At 43.2% G+C, this 21342-nt stretch overlaps 1 protein-coding gene across 1 annotated transcript in view; it reads left to right on the top strand.

Moving 5' to 3' along the window:
- Positions 1–21342, top strand: part of RBM26 (RNA binding motif protein 26) — a 109153-nt gene that overhangs the window by 41841 nt on the left and 45970 nt on the right. Inside the window, exons 9-15 of the mRNA XM_040341429.1 lie at positions 2290–2430; positions 2627–2791; positions 6128–6236; positions 11747–11906; positions 12528–12707; positions 13575–13646; positions 17153–17275. Coding sequence (XP_040197363.1) covers positions 2290–2430; positions 2627–2791; positions 6128–6236; positions 11747–11906; positions 12528–12707; positions 13575–13646; positions 17153–17275 — 950 coding nt within the window. The remainder of the gene's footprint in view (positions 1–2289; positions 2431–2626; positions 2792–6127; positions 6237–11746; positions 11907–12527; positions 12708–13574; positions 13647–17152; positions 17276–21342) is intronic.

Below are 21342 nucleotides of genomic sequence, written 5' to 3'. Positions count from 1 at the left end.
CTCAACAAGAGATTGAACAGCTTGGGGTCAAGGATAAAGGATCCACCCGCATGCGGGGCAGATGTGTTTTTAATCCGAGGGGGGGGACCAGTTGTCACTGGTTGTGTCTCTCCCCCCCAGTGCCGCGACTTTTGTGGCTTCTATGCAACATTTAGAGGAGAACGGAAGCTGGCCTGATTACTCCGGCATAACCCTGACGACCTCTCGGTGCAGGAACAGTAAGGGTGGTAGTAGAGGACCCACAGTCCCTTACATCTTGTCCAGGCCTACTTTGCAGGGGGTATTACATTCTGCCTTGCAACAGGTGAATTAATGGTCTGGCTATTATAGACCACATTCTCGAGGATCGGGGCTTTCAGAATCAGCGCAATTCCCTTGATTCATGCAAGAGAGCTGGCCTCCAGGACCAGATAGCCTACGGTCTGGAAGGCCCAGGTTCCTGGTGTGAAACCAGATGGTGGCATCCGTGGAAGTTTGTCAAAGGTAAAATTCCTGCCTTCCTACATTTGGAAAGGAGACGGAGCTAGCCTTAAGTTATATCAAGGATCCGATCTCGGCCTTGCTTCCAAAGGTCGATTACTTCACACTCTTTGGTCCGGGCTGTTATGCACGTCACCCCTTGTAGAAGTCCACCAGTTAGGTCGCCCTTGTGCTCGGAGGATTGGCTCTAGTTTTGTCGGCTTACAGGGTCAGCTCCTTGGGCCGATGCACCATATTTTCCTTCATCCTTTAACAAGGGAATTGGTGTTCTTGGTTGTGGTAGCCTCCAAGAGTTTCAGTATTGGCAACTTTCTTGGTATAGAGCCATACTCAATTATTCTTACAAGTAGAGTGATTTTCATCCTCACCCAACCTTATTTACTAGAAGGATCTAGTATTCATTTGAATCTAGATATTCTTACCTTCCCTTTTTTCAAAACCTTGTTTCACGGAAGGAAAGGTTATTGCTTTTCTCTGAATTGAGATGAGAGCAGTTAAATACCTATCTGAAGGTTTCAGATATAGAAAGCTGACGTTTTTATTGGGCTGCCAGAAGACCCTAGATGGGCAGGCAGTGTTCAGGTCAGCTATTAAAATGGTTACACTCTCTCTCTCGTTGGAGTAAGAAGGGTCTAGGCCTATCTGAAGCGGCTGCTCGGATACGGAAAACTGATGTTGTTGCGCTACCAGGAGGCCCCAGGAAAGGGCAGGCAGCGTCTAAAATCAACTGTTTTTAAGGTTGATTCATCAGGTTATTATTCAGGCTTGTGGTTAGAGTAGGATTCCCCCTGTTTTTTTGGTGGGGGTGCTCCCTACCAGGATGGTAAGCGCTTTATGCGCAATACATTTCCAAGCCTTTATGACGCAGATTTTCAAGGCCGCAACTTGGTCATCTGTGCTTACGTTCACTAACTCCTATCACTAACTCCTATCAGGTGAACATAAGACGGCAAGAGGATGCAGCTTTTTGGCGCAGTATGCTGCAGGCAGCATTATAGGTCCTCACGTCTGATGGCGGTCTGCGTTGTTGGTGTCTCCCTCCCCTCAGTAAGCATTGCTTTGGGACATCCCACATAGTAATGAATATGCAGCTCTGTGTCCCGTGATGTACGATAAAGAAAATAGGATTTTTATAACAGCTTACCTGTAAAATCCTTTTCTTGGAGTACATCACGGGACACAGAGCTCCCACCCCTCTTGTTTGGGGATATTGGGACACTTATTGCTTTGCTACAAAAACTGAGGAACTCCCAGTAGGGGAGGGGTTATATAGGGAGGGAACTTCCTGTTTAATTGATTACACCAGTGTCCATCACCTGAAGGTAGACTCTATAACCCACATAGTAATGAATATGCAGCTCTGTGTCCCGTGATGTACTCCAAGAAAAGGATTTTACAGGTAAGCTGTTATAAAAATCCTATTTTTACCACTAAGTAGCAGGTCCTCCTCCTAGCTGCCTTCCTATAGTAATCCCTGTCCTGCCCACCCCTATCTGGAACTCTTGGAAACTCCTAGTACTTCCCAGTATGTGGCACATGTGACCACCTTCCCTTTCACCCACTATGTAGTGCACATTACTGCCAGTTTCCAGCCTAGTGTAGAGTCAGGAAGAAGGTTGGTTGCAAGTAATCCACAATACAGACTGTCAAGGAACTTGTAGGGGAATCTCTTTTTGGATGTGAGGTCAAAACAGAAGGGGGAACCTATTACTTTCCACATTTTAAGGGTCCATACAAAGCTTTTCCCATGCATGTACTGGTTTTCCGGTCTCCTGATTTTTATCTTATTTTTTTCTTTGCTTTTCCCAGGCCCACCACCACCTCTTCCGCCATTGCAACCTGCTGTCATGGATGCTCCCCCAATCTCTGCCACCAGCTCGGTTCCTACTGTTGTGACTACTGCCATTCACCTCCCTCCTCCCCCTGTGGTCCCACCACCTCTCTTCTCAGGTATGTGTGCTGTGTGTCTTTTTAAGATTTCAGTTTGCTCCCTTAACAATTAAACATTTCAGTAGATTTGTTTTTAGTAACAACTCTAAAACCCCAGTGCAAAAAAACAAGTGTGCATATTTTAGTGATCCTGTGTTGTATAGGATTTATGCATGGCTAGGTCTGATAATAATTTTTTTTTTATCTGCCTTTTCAGGAGCACCAATACCGTTGTTCCCAGAAACATATGAAGCTGATGTTTATAATCCAGAAGCCCCAAGCATGACAAACACTTCTCGACCTGTGTACAGGCATCGTGTACATGCACAAAGACCTAATTTAATAGGCCTAACATCAGGAGACATGGATTTACCACCTAGGGGTACATACTTTTCTTCTTCATATTTAAAAATACCTTGTAGGTGGGGGTTATTTACCCAGTTTCTAAGCAGCACTGGATGGAGAAACATTGGGTCGCCCTTTCGCTTGTTAATGCTGGTGAATCAGGGCTGCTCTGTACGTACTGCACACTGTCTCACAAACCTGTATATTAACCCTGCCCCTCCTTTTATACTGCTCACCTGTAGATTATCCCCTAATTTACATTCTCCCACTGCATGTGAACTGTACATTAACACCTTTATTTACCCCCTCTGTATATGAACTGTATGCGATGCATCTAGTTCATCATGACCAAACTTCATACAAAAAAGCAAGCCACTGCTGCCACCTATACTGGTCATTGCAGAAAGCAGCATTGAAAGGCAACATATGTTAGAAAAAAGGCCAAGGAAAACTCCAAGCTCACTTACTGACCAGCCCGTAGACAACCAAATGAATCTGTGTAACAGCATGTGTTAAAAACAGGGCTTGAGTCTGCACACATTTGCAAATGCATGCGTAAGCTACAGGCTCGGCCAAGGCACCCTAGTATTTGTAGTCTTAGCATTAGCTTATTAGTGACTCCACAATGGAAGCACATGCATCATTACAAAACGTCATGTTTTAATCCACTCAATAGCAGCATGTTTTTTCATTCCCTAAAAAATTTGCAAAAATATGGTGTATTTTTTTCAATATAAAACAGTGGTTATAAAATACCACCAAATGACAGCTCTATTGTTAATAGAAATGATTTAAAATTAATTTGGGTACAGTGTTGCATGATGGAGTAATTGTCCAAAGTATCACAGTACTGGAAACTGAACATGGCCTGATAATGTAGAGATTTTACAGGCTGGTACTCAAGTTGTTAAGGTGATACTAGTGCACCGTAAATATTTGTATTGCAATTGGTTTATGAAAAATTCTGCAAAAGTTTTTTTTTTTAATATGTAAAAAATGACTGTGCTATGCTAAAATAAGCATAAAAAAAATCAAAGATAAATCGATGGCTACCTTATAAATATTAAACATGGGAAGTCAAATCAATAGCAAAGTAGTAGTGTCCAAACCCGTGCAAATATAATCTTGTGAATACCATACCAGAAAATATGCAAAACATTTATCATAAATGTAAATGTTTCTGCCACCGTTGTGCTCATCAAGTGCAAATCAAAACACAGAGTGATTCATCCCATCGGAGAGCAGCTCATCGTCACAATTAATCCCCAAGATTACTGGAAGGTCTGAAAATGCATTTGCAAAATCCACATCTTGACTGCTGTTTTAATATACCAATCTGGACTACAGATGGATACATCAAAAAGAAAATCCCATATGTATGGAAAAAGAGGCTAACAATAGTGAAAAAACGCTTTAAAAGTTTTTTATTAAAAGGTTACACTCGCTTGTCTTATGCCGCGTACACACGATCATTTTTCGGGTTGTAAAAAACGACGTTTTTCAGGCTCTAGAAAAAACGTTTTTTCAACCCGATCATTAAAACGGCCTTGCCTACACACGATCGTGAAAAAAATGCTCCAGCAAATCACGGTGACGTACAACACGTACAGCGGCACTATAATGGGGAAGTTCCATGCCGATGACGTAACCCTTTGGGCTGCTTTCGCTGATTTTGTGTTGGTAAAAGACGATTCGCGCTTTTCTGTCTGTTACAGCGTGATGAATGTGCTTACTTCATTACGAACGGTAGTTTTACCAGAACGAGCGCTCCCGCCTTTTAACTTGCTTTTGAGCATGCGCAGATTTTTCACGTCGTTAAAGCCCACACACGACCATTTTTTTTACAACCCGAAAAACGACAATGTTAATAACGTCATTAAACAGCATGTTCAAATTTTTTTTGCCCGTTTTTCAGAACCCGAAAAATGCTCTGAAGCCCACACATGATCGTTTTTAATGACATTAAAAAAAGTTATTTTTTACAACCCGAAAAATTATCATGTGTACGCGGCATTAGGCTGCGCTTTTGACGGAGCCCAGGAAGTTTCATGAATCCCACAAAATTCTACGGCCTGCACTCCGGCACCAGAGACAAGGAACTCCCACGCTGACATATGCCCTGTTTATTTGTGTGGCCATTAATGATTAGTAATTTGGGAACGGTTTGTATATCACTTTTGGCAGTGAAGTATATGCTCCTTTTCAGCTCCAGATCATGGACTTGGAATTGTCTCATGGCCAGGCTGAGACAGTTACTTGTCAATGGGTACTGCATAACCTTGCAGATACCTTATATCTGACTTATCTCCTAGAAGGAATCATTTTTTTTTTGGTTTGTTTTTTAAAGCGGGGGTTCACCCTATCGACGAAAAAAATTTTTTTTTTTTTTCTTTTACCATAAAATCAGGCATTGTAGCGCGAGCTACAGTATGCCTGTCCCGAATTTTTTACCCCCGTACTCGCCTTGTACGCGTAGATCGAAGATACCGGGGAATGGGCGTGCCTATGGAGACGGAGGATGATTGACGGCCGGCTCTGGCGCGTCACGCTTCTCCGGAAATAGCCGAAATAGGCTTGGCTCTTCACGACGCGTGCGCATAGCCTGTGCGCAGGCGCCGTGAAGAGCCGAGACCTACTCCGGCTGTCTTCGGGGAGAGTGACGTGCCAGGGCCGGCCGTCAATCATCCTCCCTCTCCATAGGCACGCCCATTCCCCGCGGGAGCCGAAATCTACGATCTCCGATTACAAGGTGAGTCCGGGGTTAAAAAAAATCGGGACAGGCATACTGTAGCTCGCGCTACAATGCCTGTCTCGATGGTAAAATCGTGTCGGGGGGGGGGGGGTGAACTACCGCTTTAAGCAGATTGCTATTGTTGCGTGGCATTTTTACCGATGGTTGGACCTGGACCCATCCCATTAGCCTTAGGCTTCATTCACACCTAGGCGTTTTTACGTCCGACGCCCCACGCTATTGCAGCCTGCAATATGCTGGAGGGGTGATTTAACATTGTCGGCTATGGAGATGGTTCACATCTCCACGCCGAACGCCTGAAGCTCAAAACAAGTCCCGCACCCTTTTTTCCAGGCGGCTTCCGCGTTCGGCATAGCCGACAATGTGAAATCACCCCTCCGGCGTATTTTAGGCTAAAAAACGCTGCGTTTTGTCGCGGCAAATTGCGGTACAATACGCCGCGTTCAGGTGTGAATGCAACCTTAGAGCGAGGCTATACTCATTCAAGCTAAATATATAAATAAGCGTTGTCAAATGTTTTTGAGTGTTACGTTTTAAGAAATTCTATTTTATAGGTTGAATAACCTGTTGGTTTATGCCGATTAAAAATTGTGTGATAACATTTTTTTCTTTTTACCACAGAAAAACCTGCCAATGGTAATGTAAGGATTGTTGTTGATTCTGAATCCAGGAAAAGGAATCTTCCACCCGTAGAAGCTGCAATACCTGTGAAAAAACCTTGGTTTGACAAGTATGTTTCATTATTATCTACCGCGAGAATTACTGATAGTGTTGCATGTTAATGGAGTGAGGTTTATATTTTAAATATACAAAATGTATTCTGGGGATATGCCTACATAGTGCCTCAGCACTGAAGCTTGAGAATTGACTTCTGGCCACCAATTTTTCCTTTCCATTCTAGCACTGTCCCAGAAGGACTTTACCAGAATAAACCACTTCTCCAAGCGGAACAAGCTTCTAAATAGTTTAGGAATGGGAACACGGGCCAGACTTTCTGTGAAAAGAACAACCAAATTCTTAGGCTGGCCGGTTCAGTAGGGACCAGTCGAGATTCGGACAATCTATGGTCATGCTGGTAGAACCAGCAGGTCAACTTTTTCATGTGAGTTTTGCCAGCATCTATAGCCGCTAGCAATATTCACTATTCTCTCCTGACTGAACCCTTGGTTGCAGGAAAGAAAATCGCACCATCTATGGTCGGCTTTATCTGCATTCCCTATAATGCATCTGCATACAAATTTACCCCATCACATATGTAGAAGACGTTTGTTTAAATGTATCACTCATCTGATTCTATCTCTCCATCCTCTCCTCTCGTCTAATTGATCTGTTTGAGCTCCCTTCGTTAACAATGGGATAAAGGCTAACAGGCCTCAGCTCAGTTTCACGATCACAAAAAAGAATGTATCATACTCTTTGTCTACAGGTCCTATATTGCTTGCAGATATACCAAGGGTAACTATAAACTTCTTGCATGATGCTGAAGGATGGCCCTGAAACTGAATCAGACTCATACACAGTTTATGAAGACCGGTTTAGTGTCATTAAAGCGGAGGTTCACCCATACCCTACACATTTTTCCCTTGGCTTCCTGCTCGTTTTGTCTAGGGGAATCGGCTATTTGTATTAAAATATGAGCAGTACTTACCCGTTTTCGAGATGCATCTTCTTCCGCCACTTCCGGGTATGGGCTGCGGGAATGGGCGTTCCTTCTTGATTGACAGTCTTCCGAGAGGCTTCCGACGGTCGCATCCATCGCGTCACGATTTTCCAAAAGAAGCCAAACGTCGGTGCGCAGTATAGAGCCGCACCGACGTTCGGCTTCTTTCGGCTACGAGTGACGCGATGGATGCGACCGTCGGAAGCCTCTCAGAAGACTGTCAATCAAGAAGGAACGCCCGCTCCTGAAGACCTATACCCGGAAGCGACGGAAGAAGATGCATCTCGAAAACGGGTAAGTACGGATCATATTTTAATACAAATAGCCGATTCCCCTTGACCAAACGAGCAGGAAGCTAAGAAAAAAAAGAAATGGTTGAACTCCCGCTTTAAGTACGCTAGCTAACTTTTCCTGGGCCATGATCCAGGACACCTTCTGAATTGTTACTTTAATAGAAACTCTCAGGCATTTCCACGCCCTAGCCAGAGTAATTTTAGCTCCCAGCAAAATAAAGTGGATCAGTACACGACTATGCTTAAAAGACCTAGGTATACATGCATTAAGGAGTACAAACTCTGGCGACCTGGGAATCTCACAACCCGTGACTCTTTTAATGAGGTTCAATATTTTCCTCCAGAAAGATCGTATTCTGGGGCATTCCCACCAAACATGGGCGATAGTGCCAAGCAATTGACACCCCCTAAAACATAATGGGTCAGCAGAAGGGAAAAACTTCGCCAATTTGTAAGGCGTTAGATACCATCTAGTCAAATTTTTTTAACTTGCTTCAGTCAGTGAAATATTGATAATACCTTTTATATGCACGGGTTACAGCTGACTGCCAGGACTCCAGGCTCCACTGGAATTGGAAGTACTGGATTTTAAACCACATAGGTACTTATTTTAAAAAAAATATGTAGCCATATATGCAAAAGAGGCCAGCAGAAAACAATCTGTCAGAATAAAATTTTCTGACTAAATTTCCACTTAGTGTGATGGTTCACTCCTTCACATCTTCCAAGGCTGCCCCAGGCTCAGGTGAGGAACATGGTCGAGCTCATGATAGATGTCTCCTGGAAACGATCCTCCTACATATCTCCTTTATAATGCAACAGTTTTCTTAAAAGCTTGCAAACATTTTTTACTAAGGCATCATAATGCTTTTAAGGTGTATATTTTGGCATTGTGGAGGACAACTGCATGACCAACAAAAGAACAATGGTTCTCAAGAGTGTTTAAACAAAAATAAAACCAAGAAGAAAAATACTGCCAAGTAAACCTGGAACCCAATGTTGCTATTCAGATACCCTCCTCTCTGACTCTCTATATTAAGCACTTTGCATTTTGCTTTCCTTTTTTTGAGTAGATGCTCATTCTCATCCTTTCTACAATATTATGTTTCCAGTGAGTGCAGAATGATTTGTTGATTTGTGTGGATGAACGGATTCCTCCATCCACAAAAGGGAAGTAGATGAAGGAAATCCTGTGTTTTCTGACTATGGGACTCACAATAAATTGATCAGCAGCTGCTTATTGACAATGATTGACTTCTGTCGAACGGGGATTCCCACATATGGAATGAAATTCTGCAGGTCCCTGCTGAACACGCCAAATTTTGATCTGTATATGGCTAGATTAAGTGTATGGCCAGCTTTAGACTCCCATAATTCCTCCTCCTCCTATATTCCAATCATATTGTTTCCTAGATAATAAAAAAAAAAAAGTTTGAAGTTCTGCCCTGTGCGGAGTGAGCAGCTGCCATCAGGCACGCTGTTAAGCTCAGGTAAGTATAAGGCTGGAGGGATCATGCTACTTTATTTTTTACCACAATGCAGAGAATGCTTTAAGTAAAAAAAAAAACTTAAAGAGGAGTTCCACCCATTTTTTCATGTTTGGCTGTGCTGCATGCCCTTAGTGCCTAGTTTTCATAATGGACAATCTGTTTTCTTTTTTTGCATAGTAAATACCTTTTTTCCGTTTTAATCCTCAGCTCCCTGGCTTAATCGCCTAGGCAATTAAGGCATAAGGCGATTTGCAAGGGTTCCTGGGATATCAGCGTCATGTATTGCCTCCTACCGAAATCTCGCGTTTTTTCTAATTCTAGCTGCAGGCTTTCCCTTTGCAAGGCACGGAGCTGCCAGGGATTGGATGTGGGCGGGGCTGCTTACACACAGGAGGAGGAGATCCTGCTCTCTCTATCTCCTCTCCTGTCTGAGTGTCCGGACTCCGGAGGAGGAGGGGGGTGGGCTGTCAGTGCGGGGTCTGGGCAGTGTGACAAAGAGTAGACGCTCTCTGTTCATAACTGCAGCCAGCAACAATGGAGTGAATACCCAGTCTTCTGGGGCTCTGCACACACTCAGCCCCCCTCCCCCATGGCACAGTAAACAGTTTCTTCGTCTATCTGAAACTTTCATGTCAGGATGATATGATACCAGCCTTCAGTTCAGCTCTTCCTCCTGATAACCCCCCAGCTCCTTGGAATGTTCCACCCCCTCCCCTGGTCACATTGCACAGGTCACAGCATGGCAGGTTTTGGAAGCACAGGATGTGTGTGAGTGATCAGTGTCCAGCTACACGTTATTACTGAGATCAGTGCGCTGTGCAGGGTGGTCAGTGTGTTGTGTCTCTATGTTTCTTTCTTCTGCTGGTGACCCCCCATGCAAGACATTGCCTACAGATCAGGCTTCTGCCCTGGTTACTGCTGATACTGCCTGGGGGTGCAGCATTTACAAGAACTGGGCTGTATTTTTACACCCGCTGTGCCTATTAGGGGTTCCCACCATCCCTGTGCTGAGTTCCCGGGTCTGTACACCCGCTGTGCCCATTGTGCGAGGTTCCCACCATCCCTGCGCTGAGGTCTGTACACCCGCTGTGCGCATTGTGAGGGGTTCCCACCATCCCTGTGCTGAGGTCTGTACACCCGCTGTGCCCATTGTGAGGGGTTCCCACCATCCCTGTGCTGAGTTCCCGGTCTGTACACCCGCTGTGCCCTTTATGAGGGGTTCCCACCATCCCTGTGCTGAGTTCCCGGTCTGTACACCCGCTGTGCCCATTGTGAGGAGTTCCCACCATCCCTGTGCTGAGTTCTGGTGTCTGTACACCTGCTGTGCCCATTATGAGAGGTTCCCACCATCCCTGTGCTGAGTTCCCGGTCTGTACACCCGCTGTGCCCATTGTGAGGAGTTCCCACCATCCCTGTGCTGAGTTCTGGTGTCTGTACACCTGCTGTGCCCATTATGAGAGGTTCCCACCATCCCTGTGCTAAGTTCCCGGTCTGTACACCTGCTGTGCCCATTATGAGAGGTTCCCACCATCCCTGTGCTGAGTTCCCGGGTCTGTACACCCGCTGTGCCCATTATGAGGGGTTCCCACCATCCCTGTGCTGAGTTCCTGGGTCTGTACACCCGCTGTGCCCATTATGAGGAGTTCCCACCATCCCTGTGCTGAGTTCCCGGGTCTGTACACCCGCTGTGCCCATTATGAGGAGTTCCCACCATCCCTGTGCTGAGTTCCCGGATCTGTACACCCGCTGTGCCCATTATGAGGGGTTCCCACCATCCCTGTGCTGAGTTCCCGGGTCTGTACACCCGCTGTGCCCATTATGAGGGGTTCCCACCATCCCTGTGCTGAGTTCCTGGGTCTGTACACCCGCTGTGCCCATTATGAGAGGTTCCCACCATCCCTGTGCTGAGTTCCTGGGTCTGTACACCCGCTGTGCCCATTATGAGGGGTTCCCACCATCCCTGTGCTGTGCTGAGTTCCTCCTGCTTCCTCCTTTCCCCAGCACAGCACATTGCCACCATAACATTGCGCATTGCATCCGTACAGCACAGTGATGGTGGGAACCCCTCATAATGATCACAGCAAATACTATTAGTCCTTTTTGAGCATCCAGCTTTTTAAATTCATCATAACAAATGTTGGTAATTTTTTATGAAAAGTGAACGAATCTAACGAAAATTGAGTTTCGGGTACGAAATAATGGCTAATGCGAAACTAAACAAAATTAATTTATTGACGGCGCACGTTTAGTATGTACACACCACGATAGATAGATAGATACTGGTTCCTGGAAGGAGGAGGGGAGGAGAGGTTTGCATAGAGAAGGGGTGGCAACTTCCTCTGACACTCCCGTTGCTATGGAAACCTGACCTGAAACTATTACATTGCAAGACAGAAATCCAGGAAGTCATACAGTCTGGCTTCATGATGCCCACACTTAAGATGGCCACGGCCTATTTCTAGATTATAAACTAACTAAATACTCTAACAACCTAACAAAACGGACCTTAGTTTACAGACTAGCTTTACTAGACTACATTAAGCTTGTGTATTACAGGGGTATTCATATTTAAAAAGTGAAATTGTGGGTGGAACACCCCTTTAAGCCTTTAAAACCATTCTCATTTCTAGAATATTTCTTCTCCAATAAAACAGAAAAGTATATTGACTCAAATGTTAAATATTTATTGCTTTTAATCATAGTATAGTATGACTTGCCAGTGTGGACATGTCTTGTACTTGTATTTTGTGACATTCAATCAAAAATGTAAAAGATGCATTTTAAATTATTTCTACAGACAAAACTTCAATAGAGGAAACCCTCCCAACTTTCCAAAAAAGATTCCATTTCCTAATGAGAATACCAAGCTGGAGTTGAGGAGAATTCCTTCAGAGCTGAACAACATTAGCAGACTAAATGAGCATTTCAGTAAATTTGGAACACTGGTCAATTTGCAGGTATTGTTTGGTTTAAGCTGCTGCTTCGTTTATTTTTTATTCTACTAATATATTTTTATTTATTTTAGTTAATTAGGCTAATCCAGTTTGGGCAAGTTAATTTGAATGTATTTGTAGCTGTGTTCTTCAGTTAATTTTGGTGCTCAATATTCGCAGATAGATGTGAAGAGAGGTGTGTGTGTGTGTGTGTGTGTGTGTGTGTGTGTGTGTGTGTGTGTGTGTGTGTAGTCTCTGTATACTAGTTCTGGGGATAGTAAAGTCACTTGCACTGTAGCTCATTAGGTTTAGCTTCCCTGCCCTGGGAAGGTTTTGTGTTTTGTGGGTTCTGTGCCTCCCTCCCCTTCTTTTTGTTGAACAAAAGTGCCTTTTTTCTTGAGAGATTTGGGGTAGGACCTTAACTCATCTGAACCACTTCTCCTATATAGCCTGGACAAAAGGTGTTAACGAACACCGTGCTTCTCTAGCAGCCAGGAGTTTGTTTATTTTCCGGCGATATACTAGGTCTGTGGCAGTGAAAAGGATTGAGAGATCAAGCAAAGCAAATTCATAGTAATACTGCGTGAGAACTGCTACTGTTAATCTCTTTCCCTTTAAAAAATAATTGAGCTTTATATTTTACAGGTTGCTTATGAGGGAGATCCAGAAGCTGCTCTTATTCAGTTTGCAACAAATGCGGAAGCAAAGGCAGCCATCTCAAGCACAGAAGCAGTTTTGAATAACCGGTTTATTAAGATGTATTGGCACAGACAAGGGCCTGCTCATCAAACGCAAGCTCCAGCATCTGCAAATATATTTGCAAAGGTATTTTGCATAATAAATATAAAACCTATAGGTGTTTTCTATAGTGCAACAGTTTGGTTGAAATCTGATAATGGTACTAATTGCAGTAATTTTAGGAACAGGTTGGATGATCCTGCTCAGAATATTCTCTTTTTAAGCCAATCATAAATAGATAAAAATTTGGCCGGTTCAGCAGGTACTGGCCAAATTTTAAAACATGTCTGGGCTGCGAGGTTGTACAACAGTTTACCATTCAACTTCTGGGGGGAACTGGTGATTTTTTTTCCCTTGCTTTACCAGCTGGATGAACAAAAAAGACCAATGTATGGGCTGCCTTACTTGATGAATCAATATTATTGACAAGCAAATTTCCTGACTCTTATTTCACATTACTTTCTCAAAGGTGATTAAGTGGCTGTTTAACTTTTTTTCAGGCAGCCATTGACTTTACCATTATCAATGAGGGCTTCAGATACTCTGTTATCAACAATGGTTATAATAGATAAAGGCAGTACAAATTGCTGTTATCTATGGCAACCAGTCATATTTCAGTTTACTGTAGTCAGATTAGTTTCAGATGGTATTTGATAGCAGTTTGTTCACTGCTTTGCTAATGTGGAGGCAGTATAGGTATATTAATGTCATTTGCAGGGTACTTCTAAGTTTGAAAATAAATCACTAAGGTAAGGATTGTGTGGAAGGCAAATCACATTTGGAAGTATAACTGCTCTAAGTTGCCCTTTTCAGGTTCCTTGATTGGCATACCTTTTTATTTTACTTTCCAAATACTTGGAGATTGTGTCGTTATTTTGTAGGTTTGCTAATACTGCATTTATATTTAATTTGGTCTTTGTTCATTGCGCTTAGTTGCTATTTTATTTATTGCAGACTGTAACCAAAGTACCAATAAAAGAAAGGCTGGGTTTTATTGCGAAGCACACAACTGCAACCACCGAAAAGGTCAGTAAATTGCTTTAGAACTAAATCTATTATAAGTTTGGTCAAAGTGGGGGAAAAAACAAGGTCTATCGCTTGCTAATTAATCTGATGTGTCCCTTTGTGTTGCTGGTTTCTGCATCGGATGAAATCTCCATCCTCTGATTTAGGAAGATTGCAGCAGCTGGGTTAATATAGCTGAGGGAGCTGCGACAGGTACTTAAGGGTGCCTGACTATGGCTGCCCTTTCCACCCAGTTCCTTCATTCCTAGAAGTCATAACACAGCTTCTATGAATGGAGGACTCAGATGATTGAAAGGTACGCTCCTGCAATTCATAGACCATGTTTTTTTAATATGCTATATTTTCACCTACAATTAAAGCACTTGAATAAATGGATTGGTATCCCCCGGCTGTGCCTCCCAGAGAAAGACGCAGATATTTTATTTTAGAAATGTTTTGCAGTGTCTGGCATGGATCCAGGTGAATTTTGCGTCAAGTTTTGTCACTTGTACATAAAATTAATGTCTTTGAACCTTTATGTGTCTTTTAACAACCACCTAGTTAGTCACCTGGCTTTAGTTTTAGATCTTTCCAAATTGTTAGGATCCTGAATTGAAGAGTTTTAGCCAACCCTTTTGAAGATCAGCAACATTCTCTGTGAGAACGGAGTGGAGACCTTAAAGGGGTTGTAAAGGTTTGTTTTTTATTTTCTAAATGGGTTCCTTTAAGCTAGTGCATTGTTGGTTTACTTACCTTTTCCTTCGATTTCCCTTCTAAATGTTTTTTTCTTTGTCTGAATTTTTCACAAAGAAAACATTTAGAAGGAAAAGGTAAGTGAACCAACAATGCACTAGCTTAAAGGAACCTATTTAGAAAATAACGAACCTTTAGAACCCCTTTAAGCGGCTGTGAAAAAATCTATGCAAGTGCATGGCACGCAAGGCTACATTTCTCTTCCGTTCATGGACGGACACCGCAGACTTTGACCTTAGGGTTATATCTGCTTCCTTAAGGTCAAAGGCTGCTGTGTCCGTCAATGAACTCAGAGAAATGGATTTTACGGTGAGTACAAAAATCCTATTTTCTCTTCCGTTCATGGACGGACACAGCAGCCTTTGACCTTAAGGAAGCGGATATAACCCTAAGGTCAAAGGCTGCTGTGTCTGTCCATGAACTCAGAGAAATGGATTTTACGGTGAGTACAAAAATCCTATTTTTTCTGCTTCTCCACTACTTTGTGGACAGTAGGGGATGTGAAACCCCGCTGTATTCCCAATGCTTCTTTGTCTTTCTTTCCTGTGACCTTTTACAGGAGCATTTGGCAATGGCTGGGCAACTAAGTGGTTTGCACTTGCATCTAGCAGGATCATTGGTTTGAATCCCAACCACGGCATTACCTGTCTGGAGTTGGCATGTTCTCCCTGTGCCTGTTTCCTCCCACACCCCAAAGACATGCCAGTAGGTTAATTGGCTCCTGTCCACATTGGCCGTAGTATGTGTATGTATGAATGAATGTGAATTAGGCACTTTTAGATTGTAAGCTTCTTACGGACAGGGACTGATGTGAACGTACAGTAAATATGTGTAAAGCACTGCAAAAATTGACAGCGCTGTATAAGTAAATTAAATGGCCAAGCTTCTGGCCATCCAGAAAACAAGTCCATACAGATAAGTGCATGCTTATAATATCCTGACATTAGGCTTCTGGATATATCAATTGGTATACTCTTAAAGGGATATTCAGCTTTTGATATACCTTTTGGTGACAGGTAAAACAAGAAGCGGTATATTTTGAAACCGCTTAAGTGGACCCTAGTGCTACCCAGTGCTCGATTTACAGTGCCTTGAAAAAGTATTGATACCCCCTTGACATTTTACACATTTTGTCAGGATACAAACAAAAAACGTAAATGTAATTTATTGGGTTTTTATGTGATAGACCAACACAGAATGGCAGATAATTGTGAAGTGGAAGGAAAATGATAAATGGCTTTCAAATTGTTTTTGCAAATAAATATGTGAAAAGTGTGGCGTGCATTTGTATTCCACCCACTTTACTCTACTCTAATACCCCTAACTAAAATCTAGTGGAAACAATTGCTGTCAGAAGTCACCTAGTTAGTAAATAGAGTCCACCTGTGTGTAATTTAATCTCAGTATAAATACTGCTGTTCTGTGAAGCCCTCAGAGAACCTTAGTGAACGAACAGCATCACGAAGGCCAAAGAACACACCAGACAGGTCAGGAAAAGTTGTGGAGAAGTTTTAAAGCAGGGTTAGGTTATAATAAAAAATATACCAACCCTTAAACGGCTCACGAAGCACTGTTCAATCCATCATCCCTAAATGGAAAGAGTATGGCACAACTGCAAACCTTCCAAGACATTGCCGTCCATCTAAACTGACAGGCTAAGCAAGGAGAGCATTAATCAGAGAAGCAGCCAAGAGGCCCATGGTCACTATGGAGGAGATGCAGAGATCCACAGCTCAGGTGGGAGAATCTGTCTACAGGACAACTATTGGTCGCACACTCCACAAATCTGGCCTTTTATGGAAGAGTGACAAGAAGAAAGCCATTGTAGAAAGAAAGCCTTAAGAAGTCCCGTTTGAGAGAAGCCATGTGGGGAACACAGCAATCTATGCATGAAGGTAAAAAAAAAACTTTAAGTGTGCAGCTCCCCCCCCCCCCCCCCAAATACTTGCCATAGCCCGATCTCGATCTTGCTATGTGCACGGAACCAAGGCTCTCCTGGGTCTTTCCCTCATTGTCTGAGATGCCGGAGCCATTGGATCAATAACAGCCAGTGAGGGGGGAGCAGGCAGTAGGGCTGAGCTGCACTCTGTGGCTTATGGAGACAGAGTGGGGCTTGGGAGAGAGCAGGCACGAGTGCCCCCTTAGCAAGCCACATCTATTGGTAAAAACAGCATACACTGTTGGGCACACCCTTCTATTGCCCCTAGCTGTTAACCCCTTCCCAGTCAGTGCCATTAGTACAGTGACAATGTAAAGTATTATCACTGATCACTGTATTGGTGTCACTGGTAATGTCAGTCAGTTACTCCATTCCCATCCAGTGTTAGTGTCATGTTGGCTGCCACACTATCACAGTTCACGTACAGAGCACTGTGCTGTTAGTAAACGCAGGTCCTGACCATAAATCTCTGGCCTGGGACCTGCTAACCAACTTGTGCCGTAGCGAATGACACAGGATGGGGCAGTACCTGGAAATTCTGGATCATGTACATGTGTAGGCTTGGAAGGGTAGGGATGTGTTGCGTATGACTGTACTGGCTTTCTATTTGCTGAAGTGTTCCTTTGTATCGGAATACAAATGTCTAACTTTTCCAACCAGTACACCCAATAACAGGAACTGTTTTTGCTGCAGCACTGCTAAAATGCAAAGAAATGTATTATGTAAAGGCCCTCCGCTGTCCACATCAGATGAAGGGCAAGTTTTTTCTGTTGCTCAAATTTTAAAGTTCCATTATGTTTTGTTTTTAATGATTTGTACCCTTTTTTTTTTCTAGGTCTTATCCACATCTACTGGACTTACAAAAACGGTTTACAACCCGGAAGCTTTGAAAGCCATACAGAAATCTGTTGTCTATTCCAAGTCAGTTGACATCAGTGAAGCACAGAAAAGGAAACAGGTAATTTTGCATCATAATAAACATTTGAAATGAATGTTAAGTTGTCATAAATTAAATTGGTAGTAAAGCCCATTTGGTGATTTTTTTTTTTTTTTTTACCTACAGGTAAGCCTATAAAAAGGTTTACCTGTAGTTAAAGCGGATGTTCCACCCCAAAAAAATATTAAAAGCCAGCAGCTACAAATACTGCAGCTGCTGACTTTTAATATAAGGACACTTGCCTGTCCTGGAGTCCAACGCCGTCCGCAGCAGAGCACGAGCGATCGCTCGTCACCCTGCTGCTCCCCCCTCCATCCACGGTGAGGGAACCAGGAAGTGAAGTGCTGCGGCTTCACTGCCGGTTCCCTACGGCGCATGCGCGAGTCGCGCCGCGCCCGTCGATTGGCTCCCGCTTTGTGCTGGGAGCCGAGTGTTCCCAGCACACAACGGGGGGGGGGCGACGGGATGTGACGCAATGCCCGTCTTTTGCCCGAATGCCAGGCCGGAAGTGGGTGCAAATACCTGTCTTTAGACAGGTATCTGCACCCCCTCCCCCCTGAAAGGTGTCAAATGTGACACCGGAGGGGGGGAGGGTTCCGATCAGCGGGACTTCACTTTAGGGTGGAGAACCGCTTTAAAATAAAGCTCTCCTAAAAGTGTGCCATATGGGAGATATATGCCCTCAATGCAACCTGTGATGTCACCTGTCCATGCACTCTGAAGGTCTGGCATACCTTGCCAGACATTCAGAGCTTTGTGCCGGAACCAAGGGCTCCCACACGCATTGCGACTCTGGCCAATCATAGTTGTCGCGTGTGAACCCTGAAAGACTGGGGGAACCCTCTCAGTGGTGACAGCGCACCTCTAAAATGCTTAGTTCCAAAGGTAAGTATTTCATAATGTGCTAGTATGCGAATAGCAATTGCCTTTTCAGGGGGGTGTGTGTGTGTGTTTTATTTTATTATTTTATAACTACAGCTTTAATGTATTGGTGATGATTTTGATGGTAGAAGTACTGAAAATATATTTTTTCTCTAAAATGTTATAGCAACAACAGAGGGGCAGACTGTCTCTTATGATTCCTAATGTTAAATGAAAGTCAAGGTCCCCTGCATCTCTTTAAAAGTGCAAGTTTAGTTCCTCTTCCTGCAGCACAGTAGATTTGTAGAGGATACCCGATTTTAAGACACTGCATTTAGTAATCTGAAGATTGTCCAAAAGCAGTCGCTCAGTTTGGAAATGTGCCTGCTTCTGAAAAGTAATGGGTAAATCGCAGCTGAGATGCGTGTTTAAATTGGTAGCATATATGTTATCTTTGATTTCTAAGTTAAAGCTGAACTCAAGGAATTCAGACATTTTTTAAAATGTTTTAGATTACTAGGGGTGAAGACCAACGTAGTGCATTTACAATTTTAATTTTTAGTGAGTTCTGGAAACATAGCTACTGGTATACCTTTGGCGTTCCAACGCTAGACCTTCTGGTCTCAGCTTCTGAAGCTGCAGAGTGATATGCAACTGCTCAGCCAGCCTGTCCCCCTTCTGCCAAATCAGAGTGCTTGTATTCTGTGAACCAAAATACTTCTGTGAAAGGGCAGCAGACTGTATGAGAGAGCAGTGTTTCTCCTGTCTCAGAGCACAGGGAGTATAGTGATAGCTGTACTCCTAGAGCTAAATAAGAGATAACCCCCCCCCCCTCAACAGCCGGCTGGGCATAGTCTCCCCACGCTCTCTGACACCATTAGAAAACTGTGCGGGGCTCGATCCACACAGCTGCATCCATTCATTCACAGGTATCTGTGAATGATAGTACTACTAAGAAGTCCTGTTTTCCAGTCACAAACAGCTTGTGGTTCTGAATGACCTGTGAGGGTCCTGATGAGCTGAGAAACGTTTTGCATGCTCCTGCGGGGAAAAATAATAAATTGCATTTTTTTATTTTTTGCAAAAATATATGCATTTGTTAGCCAAAAGGTGAACTTGGCATTTAAAGAGAGAAAAGTTCATGTCATAGCTCCTGTTACAGTGACTCTAGTTGGTGTCCCGCAAAACTGTAATTTAATAATCGGTTGCTCGCTTAAGAGAGTCTTATCAAATGTACTGATGTGACTTAGAGCTTGCTGGCTTGGCCAGGCAAGCGGAATATTAAATCTTATAACATGTTTTCTTTACTAAATATTTAGGCAATTTCCATCTAACCTAGCTCATATTTAGACATACTTATCTCTGGTAATGCAACCAAATGGAGTATTCTGGCAAACTAACAACATTTATTTTCATATAGTTCAAACATGAAAACGTGCAACTTTCATGCTTAACTCCATTCGCACCTAAGGGTAAAACAAATCTTGAATGCCTAAGCACAATTTTGCAACTTTGAAATTTGGTAATGCATAGCTTCTGATTTTTTTTTTTTTTTTTATATATATATATATATTATAAAAGGAAAACTGGCCCAAAACGGTAAAAATATATAATATGTTTTTAACCTCTTCCATACCGGGCAGTTATACACACTTCCATACCAGGCCTATTCTGGCACTTCTCTCCTACATGTACAAATCATCATTTTTTTGCTAGAAAATTACACAGAACCCCCAAAGATTATATATGTTTTTTTTAGCAGACACCCTAGGGAATAAAACGACGGTCATTGAAACCTTTTATCTTGCACGGTATTTGCGCAATAATTTTTCAAACGCCTTTTTTTGGGAAAAAAATTGTTTCATGAATTAAAAAAATTTAAAAACAGTAAAGTTAGCCCAATTTTTCTGTAAAATATGAAATGTGATGTTACACCGAGTAAATAGATACCTAACATGTCACGCTTTAAAATTGCGCACACTCATGGAATGGCGCCAAACTTCGGTACTTAAAAATCTCCATAGGCAACGATTTGAAATTTTTTACAGGTTACCAGTTTAGATTTACAGAGGAGATCTAGTGCTAGAATTGTTGCTGGCACTCTAACGCACGCGGCGATACCTCACATATGTGGTTTATACAGCGTTTACATATGTCGGCGGGACTTGCGTGTGCGTTCGCTTCTGCGCGCAAGCTACCAGGGACAGGGGCGTTAAAAAAATAAATTTTTATTTCTTTTTTTTTTTATATATATTTCTTTTTTTACACTTTTTTTTTTTAATTTTTTTTTTTTTTTTATCACTTTTATTCCTATTACAAGGAATGTAAACATCCCTTGTAATAGGAATGTGTGTGACAGGTACTCTTTATGGAGAGATGCGGGGTCAATAAGACCCCACATCTCTCCTCCAGGCTGGAAAGCATGAAATCGGTGAAAAAAAATTCACCGATCTCATGCTTGTGGTTGCTTAGCAGCCGCAATCGCGGCTTTGTTTACTTACGGGGACCCGGGCGTGACGTCATCACATCGCGCCCGGGTCCTCCGACGGTCATAGAGATGACTGGTGACCATCTGGTCACCAGTCATCTCTATGCTTCCTGCGAGCGCCGGACGATTCGTTCTCCGGGCCCCCGATGGCACGGGAGAGCCCGGAGAAGCACCGGATGGCGGCGGGAGGGGGGGGGATGTCCCCTCCCGCCGCCTGTAAGAACGATCTAGCGGCGGAACCGCCGCTATGATCGTTCTTACGTTGTGCAGAATCGCCGGCAGTTTAGAAGGATATCTGAATGATGCCTCTTAGCTGCAGGCATCATTCAGATATCCACCCGGAAAGCCCAGGACGTCATATGACGTCCACTCTGAACGGCAGAAGTTCTTTGTGGACGTCATTTTACTATGGGCCGGTAGGGAAGTGGTTAACTTGGCTGTATATTTCTTGCTCCTACCATAACCTTCCACCAAAGAACAACCCCAAATTCTTCTTCTCCTGACAATTGTAGCGATACCACATATGTATGTTTGTACCCGCAGTAGACCTGAGAAACAATAGTGTGCAGTTTGCTTCTTTTTTTTTAATCCTACCTAAAACACTGACACTAATTGGAAGGAAAAATCCTGTCCATAAGAAATTACGGATTTACGGAAATCTAGATATTTATTTTTATTTCTTTCTTTAGATATTTCTCCCTCACCAATGTATCTCTCTCCTCTATTCACAGATAGCGAA

Source organism: Rana temporaria, chromosome 2 (genome assembly GCF_905171775.1).
Source record: "Rana temporaria chromosome 2, aRanTem1.1, whole genome shotgun sequence".
In the NCBI taxonomy this organism is placed as follows: domain Eukaryota; kingdom Metazoa; phylum Chordata; class Amphibia; order Anura; family Ranidae; genus Rana; species Rana temporaria.
This window is presented reverse-complemented; position numbering and strand designations above follow the sequence as displayed.